This window comes from Oxyura jamaicensis, chromosome 2 (assembly GCF_011077185.1).
Source record: "Oxyura jamaicensis isolate SHBP4307 breed ruddy duck chromosome 2, BPBGC_Ojam_1.0, whole genome shotgun sequence".
Classification (NCBI taxonomy): domain Eukaryota; kingdom Metazoa; phylum Chordata; class Aves; order Anseriformes; family Anatidae; genus Oxyura; species Oxyura jamaicensis.
Window position 1 is genome coordinate 42,985,872 of NC_048894.1, and position 23,935 is coordinate 43,009,806.

The following is a 23,935-nucleotide window of genomic DNA, read 5'->3' on the forward strand; positions in this document are numbered from 1 at the left end:
CAGTCTGCTCATTTTACCATATCACATTTTTATATATACATATGCCTGATATCACTTACACGCAAAGGTTCCAGTCTCTTCCCCATACCCTGCTCCCATATAAATAGTCAGAAACTTTAAACGAAAATAAAACATCCATGCACTCAACTTTTGACAGTTCAATAGAGGGTGAAAGAAAAAAATGGAAAATGTACTGATAGAACTCCTAAGAACCAATCATGGCTGAGAATTCATTGAGAGGTTCGTAACGTGAATCACACCTTAATAGAAAGATTAGTCTTCTAGACCAAAAACTACCCAATTTATGATTGTACATTTGTTATTCTACCAGCAATCAATTAACATCTGACAGCTATAGTCACTGTGAAAAGAGAAAATTAACTTTAAGATATTCACTGACATTTTTACCCTAGCTTAACACAAGGTAAAGTTGGAAGAAGAAATGTAATTATTTACAAAACACTAGCAACTGCTTATGAAATATAGTTCAGAGTACTGCCCAGGTTGATCCCACCTAATTTAAATTGTTCAGCTACAGGGAGTGGGGTTAGCTGTTGGACACTCCGGCAGCGTCTATTCAGCAAACCTAAGATCCAACATAAACTTTAAATACACCGACTGCAATCAGATAGGCAAGACACTAGCACCTACTATGAACATTACACACCTGCTGAACATCTGCTGGGTCATCCTCACCAGCATACAACCATGAGGAAGCTCTGCAGGCACTTTAAATATTAGGACTGAATTTTGTGTTTTTGCCTCCAATAAAATGAAATTTTGAATCACACACACAGAAACTTTATTTATTAATGTCTGAGCCATTTTATTTGAAACACACATCCTTATCTACGTGATTTTTCTTTAAATACTCAACAATAAGCAAATACTTTAAAAATTTAAAGCAGGTCTAAAAATCTGTATTAATGCTGCTCCAGATTCTCTCATTGTTCCATGGATTTTTGCACAGCCATTCTGGGTTTGTGGCATTATCACTATAAAGAGAATCCAGTTTTAGAAAATATAAAGAGACCTAGTTTTAGAAAAATATATTTACAGCTAACTCCTCCAGGTAATAAAAGGACTCAGTCATTATTCCAAAAAGGCTCATGAATGGATTTTTAAAGCCAAAGCTAAAATCATAAAGAAATGACTCAAGAAAAAATTTTGAACCATTTAGGAAAACTTCATGGGACCTACAGGAAACTAACCTGTAAATACAAAACGGAATAAGTTATTGTCATTTGAGCCAGAAGCATACCTTTATTTTAACCTGTATGAACCATGCACCATAATTCTAACATGTCCATTCTCCAATAGACTGTGGAAACAATCTGAAATTCTAGTTGTATATAATCATCCTTGAAGCATTTTTGCAGTAGCAAAAAGGAACAGGAAATTGATTTTAAAACCATTTTGAAATATAACCTGACAATGACAAGAAAGTTTTCACTGCTTGTCACAAGCAAATTATTTGCTGGTTTTCTGCTCATGGAACAGAGACAAATCAGGAAGTATTTCTGCTCTCTATGCAAAAAGTATATATATATATTAAAGCCCAACTTACTACTACACAGAAACATTAACAGTCAAAGAAAAATATCAATTATTAAAACAATGCTAAAGAAAATTACACAGTATACAAACTCACGTCTACATGAAGCCAGAGGCCATGCTTTTCACAGATATCAGCAATTTCATCCAGAGGATCAAATGCTCCCAGCACTGTTGTGCCTGCAGTAGCACAGACAAGAAATGGTGCTGACCCCTGCAATAGGATTCAAAACAAAAAATTGTCATTCGCACTGCTCATTTCCTCCAGTATATTTGGAGAGTTGAATTATAACAAGGTCTTGGAAAGTAGGACAGAAATGTGACAGTCTACATTTTAGTTTCCCAGCACTGAGAGCCTCATGTAGAAGTTACTGCATTTAAAAGTGCTGAGTATTTAAAAAAAAAAAAAAAAAAAGGCATTTCAAGCTAACACCATCACAGGGCAGACTTCACCAGCCTCAGACTGCTTTGACAGATGCTAGTTTTGTCAAGATGAAAGCACTCTGGATATTTGACATCTCTTTGTACACTGATTTTCATTTTTCAGTCTTCCCCATTTTACTACTATATTTTGCTGCTGTTCTGCCAAACACAAATCAAGCTATTAGTTCAGCCAGCAGGCTACCCATCAGGGACATGACTCACCCCTCTAGGGACTCCACCTGCATTCCCTCTACAATGCCTATGGCTCTTTGCTGTGGGAAGAGGAACCTTCAGTTAGGGAACATGATTTGCCTTGGGCAGCACTGGCATACACAACAGCTGGGACAGTCATCTCTCTCTGACCCAAATACCTGGTCTACAGCCGAGTGCAATTCTGACTGTTGTCAGGTTGCAGCCTCAGACAATCATCACAAGACATCCATTTTGGTTTTAGTGGCTTTGCTCATTGCTTTCCCATTCAACCAAGGTGTATAAATACAATAGCAGACTGGGTAAAATATACCAGCTTGCACCTACCCTTGAAAATGTATGTTTCTAAGTGTACACAGGAGCAGAAACCGAAATAACGAAAAGAAATGGTGGGGTCTGAAGTGACTTTATGACATTGACAGTGTCAGCCCTAGCAATTAATGACCAATCTCATGTTCTTGTAAACACATGCTAAAGTTACTCTTCTGCTTGTTTCAGCATTTGGTCTGCAGCATGACAATGCAGCTACTGGAGAGGCACTAAAGTTGTTATTAAATTGAATAATCTTGGATCCCTGGATTCATTTGCAGTGAATTAAATCTCGCAATATAAGTCTCTATGGTGATGTAACATACTGTAGCTTCTTCACTGAAATCAGACACCAGCTGAAAAATCAAACTCTACATGCAAGTCTTTTATATAGCTTCACTTCAGCTGAAATCTGATCTCCTTTGCTGTCCTCTTTTTTAAGTGTTGCTACTTTTAAAGTCTACTACAGAGACAGGCAGGCTTGATTCACTTCTGCATTCTAACAGTTTAATATTTCTTTAACAGTGTAGATGGCTGTTAGGATGGTGCATAATTATGATTTGTTTTTTAAAATTTCCTTACAAATTGCTAAAGCAGTGAAAAGTAGCCTTGGAATAAATTTAAATTCATCCCATACATTCACAAAGAATTACCAGCCTATAATAATTCACTGCATGGTCATTCTTACTACAAACTATAAAAAAAAAAAAAAAAAAAAAAAAAAAAGTCAATCAAACTTTCAAACCAGCTTGAAGCTCAAGTACAAAACACTTTTGAGTGAAGCAAAGACTTATCTGCTACACTTAACAGTTTCTGTTAGTATTCTCACCATTTTTCTCCCACAGCTACATCACAATGACAAAGCTTCCTCAGCTGCCAGAAGGTAACATGACTGAATATGGGGACAAGTCTAGGAGCTCTACAAATTCAAAAGATTATCGTTACCATTACACCTTTCTGCAAAGAAGGGAATCACGTTTTTATTCTTTTTGCCAATAAAATTAAATAGATTTTCTTGACTAAATCCTCAAAAAACAAGTTTAAGACTCTTGTTGTTCACAGTCAGTGAACATTTTGTGCTCCTATCACTAGTGAATACTATCATTCTATGGTTCTGTGATTCTACGAATGCGTCCTCTGTTGTGTAAGAGTCATTAGAATACACACTGTAATTCACTGAAGTGTCCTTCTGTAAAAAGTTATAAAATAGCACTTTATCAAGGACACAGTTACTGAAGCTCAGGTGAGATGGAAAACTTCCAGGATGCCTTTAACTTCCATTAAAAGGCAAGTGAAATAGTGTTTCTCAAAGGTAACACTCCTGTAAGTGAAGCATTTTAATACAGAATATTGGTTTTAAATTGCAGAGTACTGTACTGAGGCTGACTTTTTTATTACTAACATAAATGCCAGGTAATCTTTTTTTAATAACAACCAGATTTATTACACCAACAACCAAAAAATCTGTTTCTGCAGAGCACAGATCTCATTCTCCTGCTTGCTTTCTCTTGCTTCGTATTTCAGTTCTTCTTTTCCCATGGATCACTCAAATGAGTGAAGTACAGATTGTCTTCCATGGATAAGGCAAAGTACAAAGAGAGGTAAGCAAGAGTTTCCTGAGTAATTAGGGACACCATATATCATTAGTTATTATACCTAACATGAAACTCCAAGGGGAGATGGTTGTTTGGCAGATGTATCTAAGGAACATTTTAGTGAAAGCTATTGTGACCATGCCAGTGCATAACACAACAGCACTGCCATACCTTTTCTGTCAGCAACAATAGTTCCCAAGGTAGGATCTCATGGTCGTCAATGTCGACACTATGGACGTTGCACTAGCTGATTAGTATTCCCAGATCATGGACTAAGGGCTGAGCTCTGAATCCTACTGTTGTCATGCACCAACCGGAAATGAGGTGACCTAATCAAGTCAAAAGAAGATGCAATGTGCCTTTTAAGTCACATTTAGTCCTCCAAGTTCTGTAAGTAAATTGTATTGCGTATAGTAAGTTCTATCTTACAGAACATGGGAATGTATGTTAACGTTGTCCAAATATACACACCAGTACATTTCCAAATGGTGCTCTTTCACTTTCTGCTTGGCAGTGTCCCTGTGGGAAAAGAGGCAGAATGGAATCTCTGCACTCTTCCTGCAGCACTAGAAAGGATGAAATTTAGCATTTTCAGCATGTATGATAATTTCAGAGACTAAAAGCCGTATCTTACAGCTCTTGCTAACTGCAAAGACTAAAGCAATAGCTGCTGTAATAACAGAAAAACCTACAGTTTTCATTTGCCTTTTAAGAAAAGCAGATATTCATTTCATTTGAAAAAGGATTAAGGGCAAAATAAATCCTAGGTATAGGAGAAATGTGCTAAATACTTCAGAGCAGCATTGTACTCAGGGTTTTCATTAATAGTAAACACCCTGTGGAATTTTACTCCCCAGAACAGTGTAACACCTAAAAGCCTTGGCTTGCTCCACAAGTTTGGGGCAGGTGGATTACACCTGTAAGAAAAACACTGGAACATCAACTGTCCTATTTTTAAGATTTCACTCACTCTTAGTTTTCCTTCCTTTCACTCAGACACAAGCACACAGTCTGCATGCACTCCTCCTCTCTCCTTCATGCTTTCTCTCCCCCTCTCACCTCTTTCCTGGCCCGCTGGACTTGTTTCTCCAGTTCCTCAGGTATCATCTTACCTCTAAGGGACACAGATTTAAAACTTTTTCAGTTACATTCAAATAGGTTGGTTAGTACAGCACTACTGCATTTTAAAAGACTCAGAGATCACAGCCATGTCTTTTGCTTGCTTACCTTTCATCTGTTTTGATGAAGTAAACATTCTCTGTACCAATACCCAGAAAAGAGGCTGCCTTCTTCATGGAGTAATGACACTGTAAAAGAAAGAGCACGCAAAAGAGAGTGAGTAAACAAGTAAAAAGAATGAAAAATTCCTTAGTATAGGAAACGGCGACACTGAAATTAATTTAATATCAGCACATAACAGTCATGACAACAGTATAATCTGACACAAAAAGCAAATTGACCAAGCTATGCAGCAAAAAGACATATCATACTTCACAATTAATGACACACTAAAGAGCAGGAAAATAATACACACAAAAAAAAAACACAACAAAAAAAGATGTGCACCATGTTTCATATGTGAACTTAAAATAAAAAGCTCTATTATATACACATTTTTTAAGCTGATTCTCCATTAGAATTAAAAATATAAAGTTTGTAATGTCATCAGGAAAGAATTATTAATTGTTTCAGCATGTATTAATAGAACAGAATTAAAAGTATCAATAGGTATAAAAGGCAAACGCACTAGATGATCCAAAGGTTATTGAACTCAACAGCCTAGAGGCAACCTATAGGTCTGAAAGTCCAAAAGCACCACTCCTTGTAAACTGTACTCTTAATCAGGATGTATATAGCAATGCCTAAAGCCTGTACCACTTCATAAGTCCAATTTTTCAATATATTTTCTCAGCATCAGCTGTTGGCCACTGCCAGAGACAGGATACTATGCTAAACTGACCTTTGGCCTGATCGAGCAATTCTGTTCTCATAGACTCAAGGAGTTCAAGTCCCAGGACTTACTGACTTGTTAGAGGTGGTAGAGTCAGGACTTCCAAAGCTTTCAAATTCCTATCTCTGGAAAAAAAAAACTGAGAATCTTGGTGTTTAGAACAAGGTTGTCCACATAAATTTGGATCTTGGAAGCCATTATGAAAGCAAGCAGAATTTATATTGGGAGTTAGCACATAAATCAACATAGATTTTGCAAGAAGTTCCAGTTTGGACCTATCTACGTTTCCACTACTTATTATTTCAGCAAAGAATTTTAGCTAGGTGTCATCACAGAAGTGTCTGTAAATGAATGCAAATGAGTACAGAAACACACGGTGCACTTCTCACTTTGCACTGAATAAAGGGCATTAGTGTATGAAGCCTGTAACGTGACTGTAAAAGATGTTCCTTCACCTGACCAAAGGATGTTAGAAATTGGTTTTTATTCAATCAGAAAGAGGTAAAATGACCCAGGTGAAAAGGATACGTGAGCTTGCTGTTCCCCCTGTACTTTGTACACGTTTTTCTGTTAAACAAATAGTCAAGATTTTATGTTACTATCTTTCCAACATCCACCTTTATAAGCTAGGACCTGCTCTGTTGTGGATACTGTTGTTCCAGCATAAGAGTATTTTGCCTTATTCCAAAATACTAGTATGCTGAACTCACACAGTTTAATCCATCTTCAAGAGTTACCTGGGAATTCAAAATGCAATAACCTTCTTAATCTGAACTCATTGTTAAATATCAAAACTACTCTGAACAACCTGCAGCATGACAAATGCCTACCCACTCATGTCAGTGGAGTCAGTTTTGAGAATATCAGCATCTCATAGGACTATACTGTTGTCTTCTCAGAATAAAGATCATCCAAGCCTTGGATTATACTTCTCAAAAAAACAAAACAAAAAAAATATTTTTTTTTTATTTTTTTTTTAACATTATTACTGAAGAGTTAAATAACCCATATTCCAGCAACTGTGATGATGTCTAGAATTGTTGCTTTTCATACAGGAGGTGAAGCCAGGTGGATAATTAATTTCACTTTCTTCCAGAGAGTTCACATAAATGCAGTTACTGCAGAACGTAATTATGAAAAATGTACAACATTTTAATGTGTGGGTATGAATATATTAGGGGTATTAAAGTCTGTCACGCTGATTTTGATGAGACAGATGATCTCAGAGGCCTCTTTTTCTTTTTGACAAAAAGGTTTTCCCCCATCATCGCCCACTTTTTAAATAAAGGCATAAAAAAATACTACCTGATACTATCCGTTAGTTCTAAGAACTCCAGTTTTTGTAACATGACACATCCACAAAGCCTTTAGGACTCATTTATTTAGACTTCTACAAGAATAACAAGATACATAGGTAGATAGTTAGTCTTACATTACATCGATAATGGTAATAATGATTGTAGAGTAGCTATGTGTTGCTCAGTAGAAGTTTGGAGATGCTTTCAACAACTTAGTGAGTAATTTAAAATACAGGTAGTCTCTCTATAACTGATTTCTGTCCATTACATTCAAATGAAAGGTATGAATCACTTGGAATATTAAGACTTCTTCACATTCAGAAAGCCATAGGTCTGCAAAATCAGTGTACTAGTAAAGAAGCAATCACTAAATCAAATATTTTAATATTAAAAATGGTATGGGAAAATGGGAGGAGGAGAAGAGGCTTGAGCATATCAGAGATTATACCCAAGAGCAGAGGGAGGGAGAAGAATAAAGGGAATACCAAAACAAAACAGGTTGCAAGATACGCTGTTTCTCAAATGCTTCTGATCCTCCTTCTGTCCTACTGAAGACCTGAAAAAATTTGGTAGGTCTACAGTCGGACAGAAAAGGGACAAGACATATTACAATGTAGACTTGGAATATGCTTCCTTTGATGAATAACCTTTCAGTTATATTGTTTGAATACATACAAGAATTTCCTTTTTTCACTATCATAACCAGAAGCTATTATACTAAATTACTCCATGTCATTTAAATATATATATACACACACACACACACACAAGAGAACATTTAGCAGCTCTAGTCACAACATTAACTAGTTCATTTGTTCATAGTGCCCTTTCCAAAGAGAAAGGAATACCCACATAAAAGATATTATTCGTACCTAGATTATATACATAATATCAAGTAATAATTTTTAATAATATGAGTTCAGATTTCTCTTGCTATGCCTTCTGTGGTTTTGTTTGGACATATTCAATTGGTAGCCATTAGGAGTGAGAAGTGAATGCCTTTAGGCACAAGAGCAAACCAAAACAGTGCATTTAAGATGTACTCCTGTAGTCTTTTTAACTACAGCTAGACAGTTTTCTTTTCCTAATAACATTTGCGAAGATAAGGTACTTTGCCACTGTGTTCATTAAAACAGTAGATAGATTTGGATTTTCTTGATTTTGAAGAGTTTCCTAGAAACATGATTGCATAAAGCAATTACAATTTTATGAGACTGTTTTATTACTCATTTTTGTCTGTTGTAATTTCAACAAGGGACAACATGGTGCATTAATGTTGTGTTCTCCTACTTTATTACTTTCATGATCAAGTTGCATTGGGGAGGAATTTGGTTTCATTGCATCCAAAAAAATCGCTCGTATCGGCATGCATGTTTCAACTGTTTACACATACACTTGTACCCTCAATTGCCTCAAAGTTTGCAAATTCTGACCTTTCAGATCAATGTAAAAAGTTCTTGGGTTAGAAAAAAAGTTGAAATTGAATTCAAATAGTGAAAAATAATCAAGATGTGAGCTGTGTTCTACAACTACAGCTGTGGTCAGGTGTTATAGAAACACTAATCATGCCTCAAGAAAGTGGGAATTAATTTCTCTACTGCTAACACTCTCTCAAGAGGAATCACAGTAATCGTCCAGCAAAAGAACTATGGAGTAGTAGCATGGTCACATCATTTGGCCACAATTTTAAGTAGCTTAGCATTTTACTTGCAGGAACAAGGAGAATTTTTGTTGTTGACCAAACAGAGCTTTTGAGGACCTTCAGTTGGTCACACATTAAACATACACATTCAGATTATCCACAAACATGCACAGAATACATAGCCCCAGGTCACATAAAATTAACTCAGTGACAAGTCCACGCATTCCCCTGCTCTACAGCAAGGCAACTCTTTCAGTCTGCCAAGTGCCAGACTGGAACTGTGGGATTTGGCAACTCAAGGCAAAACTCATTTCAACACAGTGTTGAAGCCAAGCCCTCAAGTGCCTTGAGTTGACAGTGTTTTTGTGTTTTAACTCCTTATCAATATTCTCAGTTCATTACAGCCTCATGGCTTCCCCAAGCCAACACTACTTGCCTTACCCACTTTTAAAGCTAAACACTGGATGTAACTTTTAGGGATTTTTTTTGACCACTTGCTTGCATAGTGAAAAACTGGTCTATGCCCTCCAGATACTTCTGAAAACAACAGTAAAATGCTAAACAAAAGAAACCTCAAGATAAAAGATAATAATTGAAGAGTGTGATATGAGCTCTTGTGTACTTTTCAGTGTTGGCCATTTATTAAATATAATCGCAATAATAGAACGTATCTGAACTAAGCTAACTTCCAAAAGGTAACATAACTTGGATTCAGTACGGATGATTCTAAAATAAGGATACATGAATATGTACATCTCCCTCATAATGAAGAATAAAAGCTAGAGATCTTAGACAACAGTCACAATATCTAGCTGCTTAAAGTGGCAGTTTTATAGCAAGTGATTACTGAATACTAAAGACCACATGGTTTTGTGAACTAAGCAAAGTATAACAGATCAAGACCATTGCCTCACACGTAATTTAACAATTTATTTTTTCTGGTCAATTCTGCATTTTATGGCTTTCATCTTCCTGGTAAAGCAAAAATACTAAAGTAAATGAAATTTGTTTGCTTTGGTATAAGAGTGTACTTTTATTTAAATTCTGCAATTAAATCAGATGTTAGTTCATGATGAAAATTCTCCATCCTTCACTTCAGAAGCATTAAAATACGGGGTTTCAACCTCATTTTTTCCTCTTGAGCTATTTTGAAGATGAAATGTGATGAATTAAGCACGAAGTAGCATGTCATTTTCATATACACATTTTTCAAAAAGAAAAAAGATTTGACATAAAAAATACAACTTTATTTAGGTCATTTTATTTAGGACTTTTGGATTCATTTTCAAAATGTGTTGTCTTGGGCAACTTACACAATGCTTGTGTCCCTCAGACTTCTTCAATATAAGCCTCTCTTGTCTACTTACCCTGCAAACTGTATGGGGCATAAAAAAATTAAGGGCTAAAATTAAGTCAGTAACTATAGAGTTCCTAATACAACAAGGTCCTCACTACCACTGGGACTTTTATACAGTGGAGTTTGTAATAATACTTCTGCACTAGAAAATTGGAGGGACAGGTGAGAGAGAAGAGCCTCCTAAAAAAAAAAAATACCTTTAGAATAAATGCATGAACGTAACTCCATTTCCCAATGGCAGTTTGAGCAGATATTACTCAAAAACCTTTAGACTTGCCACATTTTTCCATTATTTAAAAAGGAACTGTCTAAAGATCCAGCAGGGTTTGCCAAAATACTTTATGGTAGGTTTGGTTTTCTGCCACAGAGAATCTGTGTTCAGATAGAGGGTATAGTGGGAGCTGTAGAGAGCCATTTCACAGGTCCATGAGTGCTCAGCTCAGTACAAATTAAACTTGCAAGAAAAAGCTTTGACGTTTGAAACCTACACATGGTTCCTGCCAGACTTTATGCTGTGGGAAATCAAAAGCTGCAAACCTCCATAACGTCCCACGTGCATTCATCTTCAGGTTTGCCCCAGGTACAGCCTTTTCTTTTATCAGCTGTTGCCAAGAACTCAAGCATTTGTTGTTGTGGTCTGACAAGAGAACTTCTGCAGGGAACTTTATCATCCGACTTCTCCATATAGCTTCAATATTTCATATAATTCACTGATGACAAACTCATTGCACCAGGGCTCCATCAGATAGGCAAATATAATTTTGCAGCCATTGAAAAATAAAGTTCATTGTTAGAAGCTCTAAAATGAATACAAAAGCTTTTTTGTTTGTTTTTACCTCTTCTGAAGTGAACAGGACTAGTCTTGGCAAACCTGAAAGCCCTTTTTCTTTTATCTCAGGACAAAATTTGTATCTTGCTAAGTTCATAGCATACATATTAGAAACAGAGCCACCTGCCAAAAGAGAAATACAAGTATCATATTAACCATAGTTCTAGCACATTTCCCGTGTCTGAGTGCTTGACCTGTTAGGCAGAAAATAAACCAGAGTTTGTATGCACCCATAATAACTTAATTCCTCCCCAAAAACCTACAGATATAAGAACTGTGGGCTCTTCAGCATGAATGGAAACAGCTGGTTCGAATACTTTAGGAAATACCTCCAAGGAGAAGTAAGAACTGTACTTAAACAGCTCTCCCTGGCAGAGAGTACCCTGCAACAGGGCCTTCTGATACACACCAAAGCAGCATCAGCTCAGCTGCCTATACTGAGCTCAACTGTGGCTGTACCTAACAGAGCCTAGATCTCTCAGGCAGCCAGAGTATTATGAAGAGAAAAAGGAGAAAAAAAATAAAAATCTACAGGGAGTCAGATCTGAAAGATCTGCAAGGTATGATTTGGACAGGTTTTATTTATTCAAAAGACCAAATACAAAATTAGAAAAACCTTACATAGAACTAGCATTAAAAAGTATAATTTGTTTAGCTATTGGTAGTATCCTGGTAAGTTTTAATTAAGCAATTCTGCATTAAAAGCAAGAATTCTACTGTAAGTACACATCAAATCTGACATTAAAAAGTCTGTATTAATACATTTTTTCCACAGATGTTTCAGGGGATTTTATTTTATTTGTTTTTCTACTACTTGCATGTAGGACAGAATTCCTGGCCTTATTGTTTTGTTTTTGAAGGGTTGGCACTAAATTCATTTCCTCATTTAATTTATTTTCCCACCCCCAATTTAGATATGAAAGCTTCACATCCAACCTAACTTAGTATTTGAATAATCTGTGAAATAATATCATTACACTTAATTATTTCCGTATGTGGGACTGGAATGCTGCTTTTCAGAACATTTGAAAAGTGTGGCCTATCAAGAAGCTTAAGAAATATTTGTTTAATTGGCATTTTATAACAGTTTTCATTCAGATGCTGATCGGATTCACATATTACTAGAAACAGCTAAAACAAGCCTGGATGTAATAGTTTCATCTGCGCATCGCTGGATTTTGCATGCATTTTCAAATATCCTACACAAATCAGATGTTCACTGAATTACTATCTTAGATATTATATCATTGATCATCCTGAAAATCTGAATCGTTCTTACCTGGATTAAATATGCCATCACCTTCTTCCCAGCCAACAAACTCAATCATTTTCTTGATGACTGTCTCTTCCACTAACAGAAACACAGGGGATACTTCATATGTATATCTGAACAAAAATAAAAGCATAATGATTGGTGTTAATATTACACAACTTATGCTACAGAGTCTTGCTAAAATTAGAGGTTTCTTTTATCAGAAGCTGACCACCATCAGCAATAAAACTCTAAACTAAAAACACTATGGATCTGACACAGCAGAGCAATTGTTTAGTTCCTGACAGCATCACATTGACAGTTCCACTCTCAAAGTAATACATCAGAGTTTGATTTTAACATAGTTCACAATGCTTAAACTTCAGCTATAATGATCTACTGCAAGCAGCAATCACATTTTTGTTTAGGCTTTATATCTGCAAGTAAATAGTAGACAGGTAATCATTTGCATTCAGCTCTGTGCAGTGTGCTTCAAAGGAAGCAAACAACTGAGTAAGTTTGATTAATTCCTTTTTATATTTTTATGCACTAAGTAAGAAAAAAAAGTCTAGGTTTAAAAGTGTTGGAAAAGAAGATCTCTCTTCTTACGCCCCAATTCACAAACTAGGAAAATCATCAGCTTAGCCAACTTTCTGGTGAGCTATTCAGCCAATCCAGACCGTATTCTTTCCCAAATTCCTGCACAATTTCTACCTCCTCCTTTGTAATACTGAAAAACACCAAAGACAGAAAATGATGGGGGGTGGGGGGAGCTAAGCTCTTACTTCAAAAAGCATGCTAGATTCATCATTAAGAGTACAAAAAGCTACACTTACACACTTGGGTTCAATGCTTCAGTAATGAAACGAGCCACTAACGAGTAATAATCTATTCCAGCATACAGCTGATTGAAAAATCTTGGATGACCTGAAAATATAGATGAAAAGCAAGCAGTGACAGAATGTACATGAAAATAGAATATATCACAGGCTCTCTCAACTGAATGCCAATCACTGCAAACTACAGCTCTTTCCATCATTCTCTCTGTACTTTATGGACATACTGTCCTTTTTTCAATTTAGACAAACCTTTGAAAGTAAAATTCACAAGCCTTTTCAGGTCCCAAAACAAGGTTTGAGAGATGTAAATAGCGCACAGAATGAATGTGGGTTATTCACAAGTTTTACATATCAAAAAAGAAGTGACTGACAACAGAGTATGCAGAGTGGCCTTTAACAGCAGTCTCTAGAGGCTGCAATGGACATTCAGAGATGTTTTGCTAAGCAGCAGAATATGGGAGCCTGCCGATCCCTGGCAGCTGTGCCTGTGCTACCACCAGAGACTCAGTGTTGATACAGGAGGCAGTGCAACAGTCTGGAAAGCCTTGCTGCAGACTTAGAATGAGAAGTTGAGAGGAATTGTTTACCTGCCTCGAAACACTGAGATACAACTAAATTATGAGAAAAAACTACAGTATTGCTTACTATATTAGCAAGTCAGTTTGGCAATGGAGTCATCACCTAAATTTTAATCCACAGAATAGCACTTCTACATGCAAAGTCAGGTAAACTGTATGGCTCTATGCATATTAGAGCTGAGGCTTCAATAAATGTTTATACTTAGATTAAAAACTATTTGCACAGCAAATTTTTCATATTTAATATTCTTTCCAAAGTGACAGTGCAACAAATGGAAATTTGAAGTCAATTTACAAAAGTGAGATAAACAGAATGCCTTCCATTAACTCGGTAATGATATCTGCATATTATTAGTGCACTGTCCCTTTAGATCAGTACTAGTATTTTTCTATGGTTTTCAAAGGCATAGGTTCACCTTCAAAATTATTTTATGGTTTTACTTACTGTAGCAATAGTGCCTGTAGCAGGGAACGTGCCCTGGAAATGCACAGCTATTATATTACACGTCCTTCTCACTTTCCAATATACAACCTAAGCTGTGCCACATCTGAAATCCTGAGCTTCTGATACAGCGCACTATTTCCTGAACAGATGTTATTCATCCCTTTTTTGCTAAGGTTGAATTGTACTTCACATGCTGCCGAAAGGTTAGCTGTAGAGAGCTAATCTTGCAGAGATGTCATGTACTGTCTCTAAAACACTGCAGGCTCTTCTCACAGCGTCTGGAATAGGAATTACTGCCTATCAGCAAATTAGCATCCTATAAGACTATTGCTCCATACAAAGCAATAGTAAATGCAGGATAATCATCACTAAGAATGCATCCTTATTTGTCTAAGGGTGACTCCGCTCATCATGAGATTACATACAAAGGTTTTTCTCCTATCTACTTTGTTAGACTGTTATATCATACCTGTCGAGGCAATTTTCACAAGACTTCAAAAGAACAGAAACTACCATAAACAACAACATTACAGGAATTAGCTTTTGATTAGCTTCCTTTGATTATACCTTTTAGTAAATCATAGACACCTATGGTGACTAGCATTCAGTCAAATGACTGAAACCCAACCAAAATATTTGCATGCTTGTAGAGGCAAGTAGAAAGCAAACATTTAAACCCCTAGTTTTTCTGGAAGATAACAGAACTTTATAAGCATTATCCTGTCTTCCTAGGTTAACAAACAGCAACAAAACTAGACAACACTAGGAATTGCATTCCTACTGGTTTTGACGCTGTATTGTATAACATCCTGGCAGAGTTGCAAGAGTTTCTGATGAGATTCTCCAGTGTCTCTCATTTCCAGATCAAGAATCTTCTTCAGTGTTTCCGGGGCCTGCCATTCACAAACCTAATGATAGGTAGGAGGGAGACACCAGCAGTGAACAGGTTAGCTAAAAGGAAGTCATAAAGGTACCAGGTAAGCAACATGCTTTCCAGAACTGCCCATTGGAGTGCAGCACACCACCAGATAGTATGTCTGCTAAGCTGGTCTCATGGGACCTCAGTTTTTTTTTTTGTGTGTTTCTCAGACATATCTTGACCATAGAAATTAGAGTGGGGAAGGCTGGAAGGAGGAAAAGGTGTGCCTCTTGGAACACTGAGATACGAAAGGTCATCCACCAGTCTCAAATTCCACCACTCTTATTCATGGCTCTTGTATCCTCACTAGGAACAAGAGGCCTATAGGTTTACCTTCTGCCTTTAGCTAAGGATTTGCAATCATAGCTCTTTCAGATGCTATGATATATGCTGAGGGGTGAGAGCAGTCAGTGCATGCCCAAAGGCAAGCATGCTTCATTTGCAGCTTCTCTTCCAATACATCCTCTTAAGCATGGTTCCTGTGAAACCCAGAGCAATCTGGTAATGCCCTCTCACAGTGACACAGCATCCACTATTCCTTCTTCTCTAACACCAGTGCCTGTGAGGTGCAAAGAAATAACTCCCTGTACCCCCAACAGGGAAAACACTGCACCCATTTATCCTGTCAAAGAAAGTGACCATTGCACTCTGAGATAATATATATATATATATATATATATATATATATATATATCTCATTTTCTGGCAAACACATATGTTAGCTATGTTATTGAAAGGTTTTATAGTATGACTTTTTTTTTTTTTTAATTTGGAAGGCTATCTTTTTATTTCTGACTTTAAAGGCATAACATAGAAGCAAATTTGAGGCTCCTTCAAGTGCAGTAAAATGTAGCTTAGAAAAAAAATGATTTATTATTCATTACTACAACTTTTCAACAACCCAGTAAAGGCTTTACCTTTTCTGTGACATCATTAGCTTTCTGGATCACTTCTTCCATTATAATCTTACAGGCCTCTTCCACAAACTTCTCTCCCGCTTTTGAGTCCATTATTGGACCATTTAGGATGACCCCATCCACCAAGACAGCATTCTTTTTCTTCTGGAGCATATCCTGTTTGCAAATACCAACTGTAAGACAAAAAGCCCTGTATTAGACAAGGCCTGGGCAACTAAATCATAAACTACTGAATATTTGTTCATGGCTGATTTAGTGAATGTAAGAATCACATGGCCTTTCCACATGTACAAAAATCCTAAATTTTGGCGGAAACATCACAAGCAAATTGCTTGTGTTACTTTACACCTAGACTGGTACTACATCCCATATAGCTGGCTATTACTGTGTATCTGCTGCTTTCCGTAGCATACAAAAGCATGCAAGGCACTTTCCAAACTGGAAGGAAAATGCAGTTCTGGCCTAGAACATGATACAACTGGATAAACAGAAATAAAGTGAGATAATAGGCACTTTTCTTAGCTGAAAACATCTCCCTGCACATCAGCCCTCAAGCTCCCCCTTTCTTCCATGATGTAATTTCCCACATCTTTCTGCTGACCCTTCCCACCAGCCAGTTCTATTGCAGAGTCCTCTGTGTCTTTTGAAAAGCTTCATTGACCCCACCTCCACAAAGATAAAACCTTTTGAGATTCCTACCAATATCACATACCTGCTCTTCTCTTTTCTGCCCTTATCCTATTAAGTGACCTCAGCCACCTGCTAACTGGCTGTATTATCCTGTGTATTCATTTCTCCACTGGCGATTGCCTCCCTCACCTTTATCATGAGACATACCCTCCTGATGTGTTGCATAAACACGTGACTACATTACTCCTTTACATTACTTCTGAAAGCACATCCACGATGCTTATACAACACTGGACGAGATGCAACCGCGTATCTATTTCATGTATTGATTTCATACGCTGAGATCAGGACTCCAGTTTTAATCAACATGAGGATAAAGACGAAAGTGAGACATTAGGAGATACCAAGAGAACAGACATTTGAAACAGTATAGCACTGGAAGGAGAAGCAGTAACTACCACATCTGAATTACCTGCGTCACAGACAGCATCTGTACACTGAGCTTGCCATAGAATAGCTACCACCTATGAAGCGAGGCAGCATTGCCTCAGAGGGTCTTTTTGAGCCAAAGCTACAGTGAAGATGTTGGATGGGTAAGGATGTATGTAGGAGAAAATTTTATGCCCAAAACAACTTTACCATCTACTTTGCTTTTTTCTCCAGTTGCAAAGCGCAGATGAAAGGGAGCTTTTTCAAACTGAGTTTACAGAAGATTGCAGGACAGTCTGACACCCATCACGCTTATCATCATTACAGTTTCTCATCTCCAGGAGGATATAGAAGAACAATGTTGCCTGGAAAGGTGATCTTCAGGGTCCATTGGTTGAAAGAAACCCTGTCACTCCCATGATAACTCAGAGTAGCTATTCAGTTGACTTTCACTTGTTAGGACAGATATTACAAATGAAATCAAATTCTAGCATAAGATGGAACCTCAGGCTTCCCATAACTGATGACATAAATGATACACCAAATGATTTCTGAAGTTGCTTCTATTTTTAATCCAAAGGAGCAGTATTTTGATGAATAGAACTTTTGCACATTCTTGTGGGAAAGATACAGAACTAACAGGTAAACATTCCATCTTTATCAAGCAAAGAGGGAAAATCCTCTACATCAGAAAGCTCAGTTCTGAACATCATGATTCCCAGCACACCACAGCAGGAGCATTGCATAGAAATCGCAGCTTAGAGGTCCCTCTCTGAAAACACAAGCTAGCAGGCCAACTTTACAAGACCCAAAACATCACATATTAAGGAATTGGAAGAGACCAGGTCTTCGGGCATACAGAACAGGGACTATTTTGGGATTAAAAGTCAATTTTTTTTTTTATGTACAAACAGCTCCATACAGTACTAACTAGAACTTAATATAAACACAGAAAACCCAGTCTCACCATCCCCTGGAGATCACAGAAGCATTTAGGTTGAAAAAAATCTCCAAGATCACCAAGTTCAACCATCAACCTGCCCTACCAATTCCCATCACTAAACTATGTCCCTTCGAGTCACATCCACAAATATCTTAAATATCTCCAGGGACAAGGACCCCATCACTGCCCTGGGCAGTCCATTCTAATGGCTGACCATCCTTTCCATGAATAAATCATTCCCCATGTCCAGTCTAAACCTCCCCTGGTGCAACTTGAGACTGCTTCCTCATGTTTTATCACTGACCACCTGAGAAAAGAGCTTGACATCCTCCTCACTGCAGCCTAGTTGTAGAGAGTGATGAGATCTCCCCTCAGCCTCCTCTTCTCCAGACTAGACAACCCCAGTTCCCTCAGTCACTCCTCATAACACTTGGTTTCTAGTCCCTTCACCAGCTTCATTGCTCTTCTCTGCACACTCAAGCAACTCAATATCCTTCTTATAGTGAGGGGCCCAAAACCGAACACATTACTGGAGGTGCAGTCTCACCAGTGCTGCGTACCAAAGGATGATCACTTTCCTGGTCCTGCTGACTACACAGTTTCTGAAGCAGGCCAGGATGCCATTGGTCTTTTTGGCCACCCAGGCATGCTGCTGGCTCATGTTCAGATGCTACCATCTCCATGTATGTCAATGGTGTTTTGTTTCTATGAAAAAGAGGATAGGATCTGAAAAAAAAAAAACTATATGGGAGATTATCATCTCTTTTATCATCTCTTGCAGAGCACAGATACTAGTACTTCTTTTTATTTTTTCCCTCCAGAAATCTCCCAGAGGTGTTGGAGCAAGAGAGCTCACTAACTCCTCTTTTTCCTCTGCTGCACTCTCCAGTCTCTGCTAAAACCAGAACTGTGTAATGGCTTTATTTTGGTAACTCCATCAGCACCAGTTTTGACATGTTTGCACAGACAAACAATTACTAGTGCTTCCATGACTTTTCATAGAATTCCTCAAAGATCATTGCAAAGGAAACACTGAACTTTAGGTTACTTTTTTTTTTTTTTTTTCCTGCCAGGTCCTTAGGATGATGGGTCTAACAACAGCTCTTTATGTTAAGCAAGTCTATCAACCTTTACACACAGTTTTACAGTCTCCAAAGGATGCTCTGTGGAGCCTGAGGAAGAAGACATCCTCTGGAAAGTGGGTGATAGCCCATTCCTAAATCCCAAGGCATCTGTGTTGGACCTCAGGCACAGTCTTTGAAAGAGAAAGGCAAAGCAGAAGGGTCAGAAGGAAAGGAGGGAAAAGAGCCTCGATTTCACCAGCAATTTACCTGTGTAAGACTCTAGTAAAGAGTTGGGGACTTAGCCCACATTATAATACATGAAATAATATACCTTGCAGCTATTAAAGAAAAATATTGAGAAAACGGTAATCACCATTTCAATCTGAATTTGCTGAGCTAAATTCTGCCTTACAACATAGTACAAGACTATTAACGGAAAGTAATAGAAACAACTGTTTCACAAATCAGTAGCTAAATCGGGTGTAAGCATACACGTTTTCTGAGCTAAAGGTATTCAGGTTCTGCAAACTACTGTTGGATATATATATATACACTCATGATTTTACTGATACTTAACCATGATACTTAATCCTCTACTTATAACCACCTGATTCCCAGAGTTCCAATGAAAATCCTGAACTCCTCTTTGCTCAAAAATAAAGTTGTCTCCTCTTGGTTGCAGCAAAGACCTTAAAGAGGCAAACCAACTGGATGATGCAAGTCCAAATTTCCAGAACAGAACCTATTGTTTAAATTGTTTTTCTTTTTAACCGCATTTTTAAAGGGATCCCATGATCAATTTATGGTTACCATGAAACATTCAAGTTTCACTTTTCATGTCACATTACTCAAGTGAAATGACATGCCTTCTCCGAGTACAGCATCCATTCTAAGAAACACACACTGTTCTTCTGAGCTGATAATTTACTGTCTCTTTAACAAATAAAAATAAAATGCTTTAAAAAAATCCAAATATTTTAGTCCACTTGCATATCTTTGTCTCAAATACACCTTATTGCATTAAGGGAATGCAGCCAGTCATCTGTTCCATGTGGAGCCCATATGTACCTTTTTGTTGTTTATGAACAACATGGTATGCAAACAATCCATATTGCTTGTGGCAGCAACAAATATATCTTTTTCATTTAAGATTACAGAAACAGACTCCTGAGCAGACTCAGAAAACAGACTTCCAGGAAGTGTATCAAATAGAATTTCTGCCAAATGGCTCCAGGCTTGGAACAGAACAAAAACTTTACCAAATGTGTCTTAAATCAGAGATTAAGGATTATTGACTGTTCAAGATATCCTTCTGCAAAAGAGACGACTTGATACTGCTCCAATTTACAGTAATTGGAGATTTAACCACTGGCTTCACCAAAAGCAGAATCAAGATCATAATTCTGATTTTTCATCCTGAATGAAATATTCTATTACAGAAGCTTATGAATTTCCAACTAACATTTCATTTTTATGATCAATATTATTTTCCCAGCTGAAAATAAATTAATTGGAGCTGAAATAACACAAAAAATAAATATTTTTCAGATGTTGCCCTATCAAAATGTAAGAACCACAAAGTACTTTAAAAGCTGCCTGTGTTTCTGTAAGCATATAGCAACTTTCTCTGCTACATTCTTGCACTGCAAAAAGAAATTGTAGCCCTGCAGTTGGCACATTCTGACATTTGGGGGAGTACCATAAAATGCCCAGAAAGCTTTACTGCTCACAGGGAGGAGAAAAACAGAAGGAGGTAGTTGTGAAAGAGTGGCTTGTGCTTGAATGCAAGAGCCAAATCCTATTCAGTTTATACTACTGGTACCATTGGCTGTTCAAGTGAATGAAAGAGGCTGACTTCGACCAAAGACTGGCTTCTGCTTTGTAACAAATGCAGTAACTGCCAACATCAGTCAGAAACAGATTTTACATTTTTCATCCTGCATGATCTAGCCATGGTTCTTCACTCAAAAGATGTCAGTCTTTTCTTTCAGTGTGTCAAGCAAAAGAAAACAAGTGAACGTCACCTTTGGGACTCCATACCGCCGCATTTAATATATTATTACGGTGCTGTATCATGTATCGGAATATTAAAATGCAAATGTGTCTCATTATGCGACTACTAGAATCCCTTGGCATAAGTAATCTATACAGACACTTCTTTAATCACTGCTATGGATATCTCTAGGACTGAAATAAAGTCACTCCAGTTTTAAGGGACGTGCACTGTTTCTTAGCAAACTGATTTCTTGAGTCTGCTGGCAAGTAAGAAAGATGCAGCTTCCTAGAACCCAGTATATGTATATATATTGGTGCCCTGGGAAAGAACCACATGAAAATGCCTGTATGCACAGGTACAACAGGGCTCATTGCCCTAACATGGTGTCCTCCTGTATGGTAGGTTTATAGACGTGATCTGTGGACAGGGAACAATTTGGGTGCTTCCATCTTGAAAGTCTGCAACAACTGCCTGTGCAGGAATCCTCTGACCGTGAACATGCTCAAGTGACCTTTATAGAGCAGGGCCCAAGGAAGACAAAAGTGCTTGTGTCTGGACTCAGAGGCCACTCAGAGACTCTTTGAGTACACCACTAGCACTGAATGGCATCGCCACAACAAACGAGTCCTATTCTCCACCACAAGCCTGAACTTCCCATTCTTAAAGGAAAGGATGGGAGATTAGAGGGAATCCTGGACAGGGGCACCAGCGATGGACATCTCACCAGGAACACAGGTCCACACTAGGAGCCAGGTTCTGCTTTCAGAGATGCTTCCAGGGTCCTGAGTGGGCACTGCTATTAGGTGAATGCTCATAATGTTGCATCTAGCTGCTGCATGCTCAGTGCTTGCTATACCCAACAGTACCACAAGGACACACAACAAAAATTAAAAGCAGCAGACAAAAGAAACAAGAATCGGGAAACTTCATGCAGGCAAACTTAATGAAGATATGGTAATATTAAATAATGACATTTCAGTTCCTCAACCAAGTAACTGAAGGAATGATTCATGCTGTAACACTTCCAATTAGGAAAAAGACAGCATCTCATTGGAATTCACCTTGATCCAAAGCTGGGGAATGGCAGATGCCAGCTATGAAATGAAAATCCTAACTCCCTGACCCCAACAAAATTCTCTCAGCTCACATTTTCAAAATTCTAGCATCTGCCAACAGAGTAGACAGCATCTGATACATTAAACAGCCTTTATTTTAATTAAAAGTTGTTTATTAATATGGAACTTTTCATGCCCTTTCATTTTTCTGTGGGAAAGTGGCTATTTTTGCAACATCCAAGTCAGACCTGGGCACCGTGCATGGGATACAGGTTTAGCAGTGTCAGGGAGATGAGTATGAATGCAAATGACTAATGTGTGTGTGACCCACACTGAAGGTAAAGAATCCATGAGATTTCTTTGCTTCCCACTGGAAAAGATTGAAGTGAAAATAGAAGGGTTATTTATTTATTTTTTCTCAAATGGAAGTCCTGCAACTTGATTTAAAAGAGTGTATGACAGCCTGTAATTTCATGCAAGAACTATATTTTTAGTCGTAACATAAACAATTTTTAATGCCAGTCTTTGAAAATTCAACTAAGAAAGCAATAATTTACTAAAAACTGAGTTGTCTGGAATTCAATGCAAGTTAAATGTAAAAACTGATGAAGAGTAAATTTATTTTTAGCAAGTTTTACCTCTACATTCAATTTGCAGACAAAACTCCCCCCCACACACACACTTTTTCTTAATATCCTAAACACTTCCACATTTTGTTTCCTACAAAATAAATAAATAAATAAATAAATCCAATAACTTTTCACTAATTTATATTTACAACATTGCTCTGAGATGCACCCTTCTTTACTAAGATGGGGAAGCTAGTGCATAGTAAATCAGGATGTAACTTTCCAGCCCACCAGGTCCTCTGAACCAGCTCCTATGTAGACCTTCATAATTTATTAGTGTCTTATGTATAAACAAGTAGTTCAAACCTCTTTCAAAACAGAGCAAGCATGCAGACCTATTCTTTCAGCAGCATACTTACTGTGCTATAAAATCATGTTTTAGTTCAGTACTCTACTTTCCCTGCTCAGACCTACCCAAATTACTCCAGGTCACAGACCCATTGGTTCTGCTTAGGCAAGGTGGTGATAACGTTACTTTCTCTTTAACTTTCCGTTGTATACATATATAGTATACACAGACAATTCCCTAAAGGCAAATGCACTGGGTTGTTGAGTACAGAATAAAAACATACAGCGACAGCATGATAGTAATTTCTGACTTTCAGACAAGCGTCACAGCTTTTTAACATGATATCTTGGCATCAAAGTGGGCTCAATAGTCCCCAAACAATAGAGTACATGTTGTAATCGTATGCCAGGATCTTTCTGGATAAGAACTTACACCAGTCTGGTCAGCTTAGCACCACAGCTTTAATAGAGAAATCTGTTAAGGTGTCAATTCAATTGTTTAGCAACAAGCATCACACAGAACCACAGAACTGTCACAGGCTGCCCAGGTAGGCGTCCAGACAGGCCTTGAATATCTCCAGAGAAGGAGACTCCACAACCTCTCTAGGCAGCCTGTTCCAGTGCTCCATCACTCTCACCGTGAAGAAGTTCTTTCACATGTTGGTGTGGAACTTCCTGTGTTCTATTTTGCAGCCATTACCCCTTGTCCTACCCCCACAAACCACTGAGAAGAGGTTAGCTACATCCTTCTGTCTCCCACCCCTCAGATATTTGTACACATTG

General features: G+C 37.7%; 1 protein-coding gene across 2 annotated transcripts in view; it reads right to left on the minus strand.

Annotated features, from left to right (window-relative positions):
- The window catches only part of GADL1 (glutamate decarboxylase like 1), an 89,979-nt gene that overhangs the window by 60,690 nt on the left and 5,354 nt on the right, over positions 1-23,935 (minus strand). For both annotated transcript variants that reach the window (XM_035318882.1, XM_035318883.1), the window contains exons 2-9: positions 16,119-16,291; positions 15,064-15,190; positions 13,257-13,347; positions 12,448-12,554; positions 11,176-11,291; positions 5,319-5,398; positions 5,151-5,205; positions 1,652-1,768 (exon numbers count right to left, since the gene is read on the minus strand). In XM_035318882.1, coding sequence (XP_035174773.1) covers positions 1,652-1,768; positions 5,151-5,205; positions 5,319-5,398; positions 11,176-11,291; positions 12,448-12,554; positions 13,257-13,347; positions 15,064-15,190; positions 16,119-16,291 — 866 coding nt within the window. The remainder of the gene's footprint in view (positions 1-1,651; positions 1,769-5,150; positions 5,206-5,318; positions 5,399-11,175; positions 11,292-12,447; positions 12,555-13,256; positions 13,348-15,063; positions 15,191-16,118; positions 16,292-23,935) is intronic.